The 13662-nt window shown below is 51.0% G+C and overlaps 1 protein-coding gene across 1 annotated transcript; it reads left to right on the top strand.

The window, feature by feature from the left end:
* The first annotated feature begins 1411 nt into the window (after positions 1–1411).
* Positions 1412–9718, top strand: LOC149809149 (protein REDUCED WALL ACETYLATION 4-like). The gene is made up of 8 exons (XM_089994986.1): positions 1412–1621; positions 3400–3474; positions 3841–3911; positions 5002–5250; positions 5815–6079; positions 7448–7895; positions 8475–8887; positions 9506–9718. Exons 1-8 carry the CDS (start codon positions 1412–1414, stop codon positions 9716–9718), a joined length of 1944 nt encoding a protein of 647 aa, XP_089851112.1.
* The last annotated feature ends 3944 nt before the right edge of the window (positions 9719–13662 follow it).

The following is a 13662-nucleotide window of genomic DNA, read 5'->3' on the forward strand; positions in this document are numbered from 1 at the left end:
GGTTGGTGCGCCTCTCGTACCAATGCCAGTGCAGTTCCTCCACCTGCTTGCGCCATAATTTGCCGACCACGCCGTTACACATGTCGCACCTCAGAGCCTCCGCTGCCGCTACGTGCATCACAGGACCTAACCTTCCATCAGCCTTCAATCCTCGTGATGACGACTTGAAAGCCCACTCTAGAGAGGCTCTGGATTGTGGCCCTATGCTCGATACCCAGTCACCCCGTTGATTCCACGCCTCGCTGTGCCTCGCGAGCGAGGCAACCCTCCCCGCAGGCCACGCCACTGTGTACTCGGACAGAGTACCACGGGTCCACATCGTTTCGTCAAACGCTCCATACTGTTGGGACGTGGCAGGCAATATTCGAGACATCAGGATGATGGTTACAAACCATCGCGAGCACCGAAGCCCAATTGATGACAACATTGCGCCCTTATTGTTTGAATCACGCCAAGGATTAAAGCGCGTCTGCATTGCTACATTTTGATCAACTACACGGCATTGCCCCAAACCGCCATATCGGGTACCTCAACGACGTGCAAATTACATCCGTAAGATCTTTCAACCGCATGCCATGCGCAGATACGACAAAACAACTTAAGTAATAAGTGCCGCGACTTTGAACTATGAAGGTTTGCTAAACAAACTGCACGTGCTGACGAGCTGCACTAGAGCAGGCAATGAATCTACCAACCAAGCGAATGCAGCTGAATTGGGCGAGTTCCCATGACAGAAGGCATCAGTAATAACATGTGTCCAGCCTGTGTGCATCCTGATGTATAACATCTCAGTAGTTTCCGAATTGGAATGAAAGCCTATCTGCGAGCTGGCTATCGAAATTGTCCGTTGAGCATCCTGCACCCACACTTCACGCTAAAGCTCAAGGAATGCCAGCAGGTATTATGCTCTATTATCTTTCAAGAACTTTCTCCCTATCTATTGCTTGAAAAGTCTTCTTGCAATGCGGTTGTTTCGTAATGGTGCAAGGTGCTCGAGAAGGCCTTGGTGAAGCTTCTTCTTTTCCGTAACGTGAATGATCTTTTGACTGATTTGATGATGATACTGTTGTCCAGTCAGAAGATGTGGCACATAAGCAGCTCACCTGATGCGTACCACGTCATGTCATAGGGTATGGTCTCTCGCCACGCACAGTGCATGTTCTTCGCGATGCAATGTTTGCACTATGACATTATCATGATTATCACGAACGCTGGCGTGAGGCTGGTCGTTGTGCTGCTCAGGCTTGCTGTGTGGATGCCTCTGGGGTAGAAGTGGGGACGGTCAATTGTGAGACCTGAGTAATCACAATACTTGCTGGGGCGCCCCTTTGCCGAGGCACTTGGCCCTTTCAATGATTTCACTCTGCCACAGAATCAGCAACACGAACAGAGGACATGCAGGGGTCAGGTTATGGAGAGTCAGGCCGGTCCCAGTACGTTCGCCTCGGGAAATGGTGGCACTGCTTCCCGAATTGTGCTTCGGAGTTGCGAAGGTCCATGTGGATACAGTGGTGAGGCAAGTATGAGAGGTAGTTTACCATCAGCTGAGGTGCAGGTGGATCCAGTGCAAGCCCGCCATGCAAATGGTCCTGCTGCACGTTTGACGGCACTTCAGGAGCCGGTAGGAGCGGATGATCATGGCTCACTGCTGGGAATGTACTTCCCGAGATGCACATCTTGGTCACGAATCCCCCGGTGCTTCGCCAAAATGAGTTCCGATTCTCATTTCCGTCTCGAAAATTCATAGTACATTACCAGGCATCTGGACCTGAAAAATGACAGGATCTGGCAAAACACTGGACTCCCCTGCAAACCTTGCACACAGAGCTTTTTTCAAAGGCTGGATCAGCGTCAAACCCACACTCTCTGTGGACCCTGGTACGGAACGATTCAATGGATGGGGCCGAAAGAATGGGTTGAAACATGTTGCCTGTTGGCTCCCTGTTTGACGACGCTGGTTCAACCACCTCCCAATGGCTTTCTTTCAGGGATTGGCAGTTACAACAGCGCCTTTGTGATGCGTGTGAGTATGTGTATTAATTGAGACATTCGTGATTGTTGCCCTTGTGCGGTTTCCCACAGACTCTGCTCGAACCCATTTGGTTGCATTACCAGTGACTGACTCACTGTGACTCACTGGTCATGAGAGAATAACTAAGAGGGCAAGTATTGCCCATAAGTCTCGCCATGACTGTTGATAGGTGGCGCCATGATGACTCCTCGATCCGGCCTTGCAGTTTTGCTGCGTATAAGGAGAAAGGCATAACGGTGCTTGAAACCATGTACACACAGGCATTGTACTCTTGTGAGCATCTCACAAGAATACGATGATTGTCTCTGAGCTGACGTTTACGCATGCATAAGTGAGTCATAAGTTGCAATCTCCCATGCAGTAACATTAGCTCACACAACCCCAAGACAATGGCCAGCAGTTATGCAGGCTCCGCATGCAATCCTTTCTCCTGCTGCGCCTTTGGCACCTGTTGCGTCGTTTTTAATTTCAACAATGTTGAGTCAGTTCTGGTACTTTTGCGCTTCGATTTCATGCTGTTTGTGGCGTTGCAGAAACCAAGAAGCGAGGTATCGATGAAGGCAACACGCCTAAGAGGCCTCGACGCTATCTCTTGGAAAGCTTCTTTTCCTTATTGGCGAGAGGATGAATTTCAAAGAAGAATATTTGGGAGATGTTGCTGAAGTCATTGTCTCGCAAAGCCAGTGAGAGGCCACATTTAACTTGTTGGTAGAGTCCTCACCTGAGAGATTCTAGCGTTCAATTATGGGCAGGGTGGGCCGAAATTGAGCCTGCACTGCCCAAAACGGGGGATGCACTGGGAGGCCCAGTATGTGCAAGAAATTTTGGGGAGTGAATCTGACTTGATTGCTCACATTTTCCAGTTCTGCCATGGTGCTGTAGTATGCCCACCATGGTATGACACTTGGCGCAGAGCTGATGCCCCAAGGAATCTGGTCGATGTAACGCTTAGCACATGTGTTTAGAAGAATGCTTCAACATACGGATGTTTTCGCTGTCGAGAGACGGAAAAAATTCCAGACCTGGGACCCTGGCAGGTCTTTCCCTGGGTCGAGGGAAAGACTCCGACCTATGACACTTGGCTCATGGCTAGATAGATACATCTGAGATAGGCCTCAACTTTGGCAAGGTTTCTGCTGTGATGAGATATGTGTTGATGCTTTCTTACTGGATTACTTTTTTATTATCTCTCATAAACTACAATTACATGTGTACTTGCCAATTTTGGCTGTGTTGTGCCTTTCGCTGATGCGCACGTAACAGCTTGGGTTCACACAGGCACACATCCCTCTCAACAAACGTGCGCATACATAGGCGTTGGAAATGCAGTGAGCTCTTGTAACTGCGAACTTCCTCTGGTTGTCAAGGATTGTTGTGCCTGCGTGACCATGCCAGAGCCAATTGCTCTAGAGACGCCCACTACAGATGTATCCGCGGGACAGGTATGTAATGCACGATTGCTGTCCAGTCACTGACAATATGCAATACTCCAACTTCTATTGGCATTGGTGTTGTGTGTGTGCGTACACCCTTGTTTTTCTGCAATGTCGCTTTGGTTTGGTGAGTGCGCACGAATACGGCATTTGCCATTATCAATGCTGTAAGTCTTGTCAATGATTGCATTGAAAGCCACTGTTACTCATTATGGAAAATAAACCAACATCAAGATTGATGACACGACGAAAGCAACAAGTCCATTTGTCCCCTGCCATGGAACGCCAAGTTTCAAATAGCTGTGTGCACGCTAGGGTTGAAGCCGAACACTGCTCTGCCCTGAGAAACGCACTGACAAACTTACTTCGATTCAGATTGCTGCGGGATTGGCTTACGTGGCTGCTCTGATACTGTGGACATACTCCAGGTATCTGGTTAATGCAAGGTGCGCTGCCATTCCTCTACGGCATGATTTCGTCGACGCCCAGTAGGAGGACATTGCACGATGGATGCCATAAACCATGCCTGAACGCCATGCATGCACATAACATATATACCAGATGATACGCAAGATGATATCACGACGTGTTGCCTCAAGAGCCACCAGTGTACACAAATCGATGCAATCATGAGGCACTCAATCACGGTCACTATGCAGCTCCTCGCAATGGGCAGCCGTGGTGCATGAAATGTGGGGTTCCATGTTTTCCGTAGTACTATAAATACGCAATCTGAGTGGCAACGACACCAACCCTTCTGAATCTTTGCTTTGAAAGCAAAAGTCCCAGTTCTTTTCATCCATACTCACTACACAGACATTCGAAGTGAAATGGAACAATACTCCAGGCAACCACTCCACGTTGCAGCAGATTCACGCAGCTCTCTCTCTTGTCGTTGATAAGCTTCACCATTGGTATCGGTCTTTTGCAAGCACAAGGGAGGGCCCTGAATTCGCGAGCTACACACCGAGAAACAGTGGGAGCATGTGGGGTGGGTGCCGCCTGCGAGACTTCACAGCTGGACAGCATGAACGTGCTCCACGCTTTCCGTTGGATCAGGCAGACGGATCACTGGCGGACACTCTCCTTGCGAGTGTGTATTGCTGTTGTCAAATAGAACTCGACGAACAACAATGTTTGCTCACAGGTGAAAATCGTCACTGCACACCTCGAACAACGCGACTCCTAATTACAGTGAATCAAGGGCCTGCTGACCCTGCATAGTTTAAAAGCAACCACTCCGTTGCCTAATCACAAGCTCACATAAACAGCGACCCTCACGTTCACAGACAAAGCATTCTGATCAAGTATTTCATGCCGAGCTCTGGTGAGGTCCGTGCTGCTTTGAGCGATCCATCTAACCATTCATCAGGAGCCATGGACACCATAACAAACTATGCATATCATGTCTCAGGTCATGGTAGAACTGGTTCTAACGTCGCACTTGGCTTGTGTGGATGCGGTAGTCACGTAAAACATGCATCATTCTCAAATATGCTATGCTCATGTGCCAAGAATCCTCAGCTGTCTTGGCAGGCACGTGCCAGCGGCAAAAGACGCAGGCTCAGAGAGCGATTCTCCATCCGCTCAGGCGCCCCTGCTGGACTCGATTGCAAAGCGCGAGGGGAGCAACAAGTGCTTGTCCTCAAGCGGTAGCAATGCTGCGGATGAGGACCGCCCCACTCCTTCCCCCAGGCGGGGCATCCGGAATGGGCTGCTTGCATGCTTGTGTCAGAGCAACTTCATAAAGTGCGGAGCCTCTACCATGCAGCCGTGTTGCTTGCTGTAATGTTCTTGCTGTGTCTTTGTGGGGCCGGGAGGTCTGGTGCCTCATCAGAAGGGGTTTTACCTACCCCCTCTCCTTCCCAGTTTACATCTCCAGATTCCATGAATAAACAATGAATTGACACAGTCAGGCAAGACAATCAAGGCGTGTGGTACCCATGCCAGCCCATGTGCGCGGAAAACTTTGATGACTCCTTGGTTGGTACACGCCTAAGACCAAAGCCTCATGCTCACTTGAAGAGAGTTTGTACAAGGTTCAAGTATGAGCGGACTTTTCATTGACTAGACAAACTGAACCAGAGCTTAAGTTTGGGTGTTGTGCACTCAATCGAGCGACGTGCATGGACTCGTACCAGGTGAATAGGACGTCAATAGGAGTCATGAAGCAAATCAGTAGACCACCATCAGTGTGAGCCATGATGTGCGTATTCCCTAGCACCCGTCCGAAGAGCCCCTTCGAGCAAAGGGCGAAACGGGTCACGGCTTCCTGGTGCAATCACACCTCTTCCCGCCCTGTCATGTAGCCTAGTCTGAAACGTCACATCATCATCTGGTGGGATGCAGGGTTGTGTGCCTTGATCAGGACGCGGTGGTGGCTCATGCGAACACGATCGCGGCTGCAGCGGAGTTTGGCACGCTCATGCTGTGGTTCTTGCTGGCGGATCGCACCTCTCTCTTTCCGTTCGGAGCAAAGAGCTACAGCCGTGACGTGTTCCTCATGATCTTTCTCGCGCTCACCGCCGTGGCGTTTGGATCCAGCCTGCAAAAGGAGTCTCGACCAATGACGCTGAGCCGCCACCAGACGGAGGAGTGGAAGGGTTGGATGCAGGTTTCGTGCCCTGATCCAATGATGATGTACCTTTTTACGGCAGCATATTATCTCTGAGATACCACCTCACACGGACAAGCCTGTACAACAGCGTATGTCTGGTACCATAAATGCTGATTTCCGTCCACCAATAGTTTAGGTACTGATTCAACAAATGGGCATACGCTTTCGCAAAGCCCTGCGCATTGGCATGCTCTGTGCCCTCTTTCTCGTATATCGCTGTCTGCAGCCCATGCATGTCCCCAAGGGTCTTCGGCAAAGACTCTGACATTGTGTATCATTTTACAACACCACCGCATCCACATGGACATTGGCAACTCCCAAAACCACTCGGAATCGATGATGTCTGATGAAATACTGTGAGCTTTCACGTGGGGAGCTGAAGCCGTTTCCTTCATTGAATTTGCACGGCTGTGCATGCACGCACTCGTTACTCACATGCACCAACCCTCAAGCGTTCTGGTGAGGTTAAAGCTGACTAGCTTGATCTTTAGGAAAAGGCAAGATCCCTCAATGTCGGGTCAAGTCCCAGAGTTGTCCCAGACGCACACGTTCCTTTCTGCAGCATCACCCGCTTTAAGCCACGGAGGTACGAGATGAGTCAGAACCCTGGGTGTCCACAGGTGCACTTCCTGTCACGTCACTGCTTGGCGCCATAAATGCTCGAAAAAGCATGAGGCATGCTGCATGGGTGGTGGGCTTTTACAGTGGCACCACACGTGGCTGCCGCAAGCGGTCTCGGCCTTGCCAATTGGTCTCTGTAGACGGCATGAAACACCTAGAAACACAGAGTAGAGGGTTATATGGGTAGACATGGGAAGAGCCCATCACGATGCATGAGGCAAAGGAAGCAAAGGAAAGCCCTTCGGGCACATCCCCGTGGGCGCAGTGCACATCTGCAGAGACCTGGCGTTGTTAAATAAGTAAACAAATGAATAAATCGATTACCATGCCACGCCTCCCCCGCCGTTGTTCTTGATTGACTCATTTCATGAGACAGCATCGGCGGTGTATGATGAAGACGATGCATATCCGACCGTGGATACTTGGCCGTTTATGGCCTGAGCCATAGTCCTTGTATTGCTCGTATCTATTTGATGTATTGATGAAGTCCATTTGTTCAACACTTCCGCATCCGTGTATGATGATGATGATGATGTATCTTTTTACAACACTGCAGCATACACATGGACATTGGCAACTCCAAGAACTACTTGGGAACTAATCAGTGCTACCATTACTTTCATCTGAGGCAAGCGTACCTGGACCAGCCTGACTTACCATATCCTGACCTGACATGTCTTCTTCATCGTCTTGTACCCTGCAAGAAAGGAGATCAGCCACGGCTGACCAAAAACGTGTATGCAGGTACTGTTTCTGCTGTACCACTATTTCGAGGCCCGCGAGGCCTACAATGCGATCCGCGTCTTCATCGCGGGCTACGTCTGGATGACGGGCTACGGCAACTTCCACTACTACTACAAGACAAACGACTACTGCGTCGGCCGCTTTGCGCAGATGATGTGGCGTCTTAACTTCCTCGTTTTTGCCTGCTGCATCGTCCTCCGCAACTCGTACATGCTTTACTACATCTGCCCAATGCACACGATCTACACGATCATGGTCTACGCGACTCTCGGCATCGCCAACCAGTACAACGGCTCCCGAATCGGCATCCTCGTGAAGCTCGGGGCTGCGGTTGTGGCGATCATCATCTTCTGGGACGTCAAACCAGTGTTTTACAGCATCTGGGCACCCTTCCGCTGGCTCGTGGCTTACACAGACCCCCGCCGGCCTGGCTCAGATGACTTGCATGGTTCGCCTCCGCCTCGTCTGTATATCGCACGCTTGCATGCCTTATGAGTGAGCCAAACACCTGCAATCGCACAGTGCGGACGCGTGCTCACACCCGCTGTTGGATGAACCCCTTGAACCCAAGAAACCCTTGAACCGAACCCTTTGGTGGGGTGGAAGTAGATCTGGGTTACCTCAGGCAGCCGTGACCGGTTTGCCCTTGCCTTTGAATAAGTTGCTACGGGCCTCACTGCAAAAACTCGGGTGATAGTAGAAGTGGCACTGTTTCACGAGGAGCTTGGCATTGACAATGTCCATGTCACATGGCATGTACGATACGGTAGCAGCGTTGAGCTATTCAGTCCCATCAACATTCAAGTTAACAGGCAGCCTGCCCAACTACCCTTTCAGCACCTGCATGTTGCTGTTTCATCTCCTCAGCAACCTTGCATGCCATTGCTTTGCCAGATTGGGTTTGAAACCCCATTTTGTCCTCGAAATTCACGCATTGTTGTTCATCTAGCCCTACAAATTGTACGGTCTGGCAAATCGCTGTTCTATGCCGTTACTTGCCGCTCGCTCATCATCAGACGCTGTGCAGAGTGGTACTTCCGCTCCGGCCTTGACCGCTATGTATGGATTCACGGAATGTTTGCCGCCTGGGTTCACCCCCACATCGAGAACGTGTGGAAGGTCATTGACGCTTCCAAGCCCACCGCCAAGCTCGCAGCTCGCTCAGCGCTGATGTGCGTCATCGCGGTCTCGGCTCACCAGTGGTACACGCACGTCTACACGCTCCCAAAGGACCAGTACAACGCCGTGCACCCCTACACCAGCTGGATTCCGATCACACTGTGGGTGCTTGCTCGCAACTTCCTCCCCGAGCTGCGCGCCTACAGCTTTGGGCTGTTCGGCTGGCTTGGATGCATCACACTTGAGACATACCTGAGCCAGTTCCACACCTGGCTGCACTCCAATATACCAGATGGCCAACCCAAGTACCTGCTCAACCTGGTGCGAGACCCCTGCTGTTTGGGAGGGGCTGTCCTCAACTGGCGTGGGTAAGGATAACTCCAGCGCATTCATGGCAAGAGACTTGCAGACATTATGTCTGGCTTGGCAGCTCCTGCGTCTTATTGCGTGGGGAAAGCTGAGAGCATGGCTGCCGTTATGCAATAGATCTGTCCGGCCCGAAGTGCCCGTGCATATCTTTGGGCCAACCACCATGGGCCTGAGACCGAAGCCCCCTGGGTACGTCTCTCTCGCTGTGTGTCACGGCGCAGGGGACATGGCGTGATTCCTGATTGATTATTTATATCATGGAGCTCATATATTGTCAGCGCCGACAAAGAGTCCAAGGGTGCCTCCAACTTGCTATGCACATTCCAGTTTTTTTGAGTCGTATCGGTTCTTTTTTATCAACATCTGAGATTCACCACACAATTAACAATACGGGCATCAACACTCATCAACACTCTTCTCGTGGAATGGTGAGTGTGATAATGGCGTTTCGAAAACCCTCGCATTGTGTGATGCCCTCTAGCAATGCATGGTCAGAGGCACATATTAAGGTCCTTGGGGGCTATGCCAGCCTGATGGAGTGAGTTTGTCAACTCAGTTGCGTGTCTGCAGATTCCTGGCTATCCGCTGGTCAACTTTGCGGTCGTCTCCGGTGTGTACGTCTACGTCTCGTGGCGCCTGTTCAACCTCACCAACATTTTCAAGAACGCAGCCGTCCCACACAGCGACAACGCCAAGCTCGGCCAGAACATGCTGCTGATGACGCTCAGTGGAGCCTTTTTGTTCAGCATTGCTTCAGTGGTGCATGCTTTTGTGCACCTATAGTTCAGTGCAGTTTCGGTGCTGTACAATGTACTTGTGCATTTGCAGTCACACATAGTAGCTGTAGCTATCATCTTGTAGATGTCTTGACCCCATGGCCAATCACATCAGGGCACTTTGCACAAAACTTTTTCACCTATGACAAACACAGGAAGAGGAAACCAGTGCACTCTTATGAATGGGCGACCTCGTTCTGAAAATCCCAGGGGAAAGCCAGCACCGCTATCAAGAATTGATGCATAGAAAACCATGAAAGAATGCGGAAATTATCATGAATACCTTGATCAAAGAAGCGAGTATGAAATATATCTATATGGCACTCCAAGGTACCAGCCTATCAGATATTTTTTAAAAAGGTCCAACGGTTCTATACATGCATTCAATTCGAGGATATTCTCAAGAAGTGATGCGACTCCTCTCAAGAGGTACAAGCACATGGAAAACGTACAGATTTGTGTGACTGAAGCAACACGTCGCTTGTGATTCGCATCACCGATGGCCATTCCCATTTGGTGCATGTCATCCATTACACACAACGCCGCCCCTAGATGTGACCCCCACAATGAAACGTCCAGGGTACGTCCGGCCCATGTCGTCCAGGCAACTTCAACTGCACTGGAGCTCGGACCTGTTCCACTGTGCCGCTCCAGCTGAAGACCAAGCAATACTTACCCCCAATACCATTTGACAACTGAGCCAATATTGGGTCAATAGTGGTGCGGAAACAGTGGGCTCGACACCAGCATTCCTGATGATGATGTATCCTATAGAAGGAGAGAATGAGAAGTAACTACCCACTCAGTAGCAATGTCGCATTCACGCAGGCACATCCTTCGTGTCACGGCAAAATCAGGCGTCTCTCACTGTTGCAACAGCAATTGTTTACTCTACTACCACTCATTATCTCCCAAAATATGCATTCGAAGCGGCCCATCAGAGCGACGCAGCCTGCAGGGTTGCAGACGAGGAATCCAGACCGTCTCTCGATCGGTAGGCATGGCACCTCGCAATCGCACCGCACTCGCCGACCAGTGCCTCGCCAGAAAGGAGTTCGACCCCCATTTTTGCCCCGAAAATGCATGCATTCTCAGGCATCACATTCCGCAAATGACAGGTTCCGACGAAACTCTGTCGCCGGCGCAGAGCCCACACTGCAGCACATTAATCCAAGTCGCATCATCGCATCGCAGTTGACTCGATCGAAGCACCATTCTTACTCTTAATCGCTTCGACCTGCTCAGGGGTGCAAACCACGCTGCGACACGATCCTCTTAGTCAAGCGGAACGTTTTGGTCAGGCAGCGGTGAACACGCTGCAGTCGACACCCACGAAGCCCGCCTCGCAGATGCAGCTCCCGGTGTTGATGTTACAAGCGCCCGCTCTGCTGCACGAGTTGGGGCAGCTGTGGCCGATGCCGGGCGTTTCGGCGACTTGAGGCGTGCAGAAGCGGTCTGGGCAGATGGCGATGCGGCCGGAGGCGCTTTTGCCGGACACGGAGGGGTCGTCAAGGGCCACGGCGGAGACCGGCGGCAGCACAAACGTTCCAGAGGTTGCTGCAACGGCTGGGAAGCTGAATGTGTGCTGCCCCGGCGCCACGCCCGAGTACCTGCATAGTAACCTGTCTTGTGAAAGCCACCGTGCACATGGCTTGGCTCTTGGAATTCTTGAAATTTTGAAATTCGCTCGACGCTGCAAATCACTAACGCCCAGAGTGTCTGGCAGAGGTCTTCTCTCTGATGACTAATTAGCTGTAAAACCCCGATCGAGAAACTTTAGTGCCCCTGATTCATTTCCAGCACAGCACTCAAATGCCTGAACTAGATATGACAATTGCGTTCTCGTCTCTGACGGCCGGCAAACCTATTTTGACAGTTTCCCAAGACGACGTTTCGACACGGGCCATGAACCAAACAACTCGCAACCGATTTCGTTTCAGAACACAATACAATGTTCTAAATGTTCCGTCCAGCTTACATGAAATCTCATTCAATCTACCGTAGACCTGGTTGGATTGGTATGTACGTATCTTCAAGTGTGGGGGTGTGCCTGCATGAAAGTGGAAGTCACACGTACCTAAAGATGACGCGGTCCGAATGAGTTTCCTGAGAGGGGCACTTCCACAGCCACCACAGCCAGTACGTGCCCAGCAGCTGCAGGAAAGTTCCGTCCAAACACGATGGGGGCGAGCCTGCTGCCAGCTCGGGGGACACAGCCTCCAGGGCCCCAGGCATATCCACCCTGTTCACAGCACTCTCAGCGTCTCACTATGTCGGCTGAGCTATCTAGGTCTATGTCAGGTATCTCGAGATAGTTCTTGGACTTGCCAAAGCCCACGTGGATGCGTTGTAAACAGATACATCATCAATTGACGACGATGTACTGCTTTACAATTGTCCTTGCATTTCATCTTCCAAATTCGTCGTACACAGTGGCTAGGGTAAAAGAGTAGTGTTATTGGTGCCTCCAAGAACCGTGAGCCAATGTGGCATCAGCAATGCTGCAAGATGGAGGCGATTTGGTTGGCAACAATGGGATAAAAGTAAGCAAGCCATCATGCGCACAAGGCATGCAAGGTGTCCGTGTACAACGGTGCTCATCGCCTTTCTCAGCTTGCCGTAAAGCACGCTGCAAGCACAAACACACACCTGATCTCCACAGGGCCAAGCTGGTCGGGGGTGGTCACGGACACCGTCACGTCCACGACTTTGCCGAGGGGGTATGGTGCGGTAGCCAGCCGGACCAGCAGAGGCTGAGTAGTTGGCCAGATGGAGTGAGAGTTCGACCTGGAGGCCGTTGAACTGGGGGAAGGGCAACAGCTGGGTTGGCACAAAGGTCAATGCCAGTGCAGTGCTGACCTGCATTGGCAGATCCGTGATCTTATTTGTTCCATCTTTGTTCCTTCTCAAACAATGATGATACCCTGTGGACATGTCACTGGCACATCCATTGCCTGTGGCAACAACACAATAGTATAGAATTGGTGGATTTGTCTTGTTTTGTGTATAGGTGAGCTCTACGCACGCGTTCGTCTGTGCACATTGTCTGCAAGCAGTCCTCTGTTCGGAGCATCTGCACCAGCGCTTGCATCCGGCTGCAGCCCTTTTGTGGTAGGCTTCGTTTTTGCTTGTCTGCTCCACGAATTCATGCATTTCTAGGCATCTGGACCTGGGAAACTTCACTGTCTGGCCAAATGCTGACAGAAGACAAGCTCAACCAGTGCTTCGCCAGAATGGTTATCGCCCCCCATATTCGCCCTAACATTTTGCGCATTTCGGGCATCTGTGACCGAAACAAAACAGGGTCTGCGAAACATCGAGCTCAACTGCCTCTGATTGCCACATACAGACCCTGCATGAATCTCACAACAATCTTCTCATACATGGCGTTGTAACAGGAGAATAACGGAGAATAACATAGTAAGAATTGATCCTTGTCTCGAGTGATGGTACTGGTAGCACTGAATCCCAAGTAGTACTTGGGGTAGCTGCTATCTATGAGGATGCGGCAGCGTTGAACAATGACAACACACCATCACCCTAAAGCACAGCATTCAGCGTGTCGCACCTGCCCTGGCCAGTGGCCTCGACTTCAACTGAGGTGGTGTTATGTGTGGTTGGATAGGGGACCTGGTGGTGCTGGACCGGAGGTGCTCCAGGGCGGAATGTGGCATCCAGAATAGTGGTGTCCAGGTCAGGGATGGCCATGGTGACGCGCACGTCAGGGTTTGTGCCTCCGGAGACAACATCGCTCTCCAGGAGCCAAACTGATGGCCAGAATGTTGACCGGATAGAGACATGTGGGACTTGCGATCACGTAATTCACCTGCGGAACAGACCACATGCTCTCATCGTAACATGCAAGTGAATAGAGAATGAGTTCCATGCATGTGATCGCATACACAGGACGATACACTAGCATGATCAACACTCTCACAGTGAGGCAAGATA

This window comes from Nuphar pumila, unplaced genomic scaffold (assembly GCF_984573655.1).
Source record: "Nuphar pumila unplaced genomic scaffold, dmNupPumi1.hap1.1 HAP1_SCAFFOLD_1664, whole genome shotgun sequence".
Lineage (NCBI taxonomy): Eukaryota > Viridiplantae > Streptophyta > Magnoliopsida > Nymphaeales > Nymphaeaceae > Nuphar > Nuphar pumila.

What these genes read in the sequence shown, in the direction of transcription:
- LOC149809149 (XM_089994986.1), top strand. Translation starts at nt 1,412, where the DNA reads ATGGAGAGTCAGGCCGGTCCCAGTACGTTCGCCTCGGGAAATGGTGGC. An exon ending in AGTGGAAGGGTTGGATGCAG is followed by an intron (nt 6,080 to 7,447) that starts GTTTCGTGCCCT and finishes ACGTGTATGCAG; the next exon opens with GTACTGTTTCTGCTGTACCA. An exon ending in CCAAGTACCTGCTCAACCTG is followed by an intron (nt 8,888 to 9,505) that starts GTGCGAGACCCC and finishes GCGTGTCTGCAG; the next exon opens with ATTCCTGGCTATCCGCTGGT.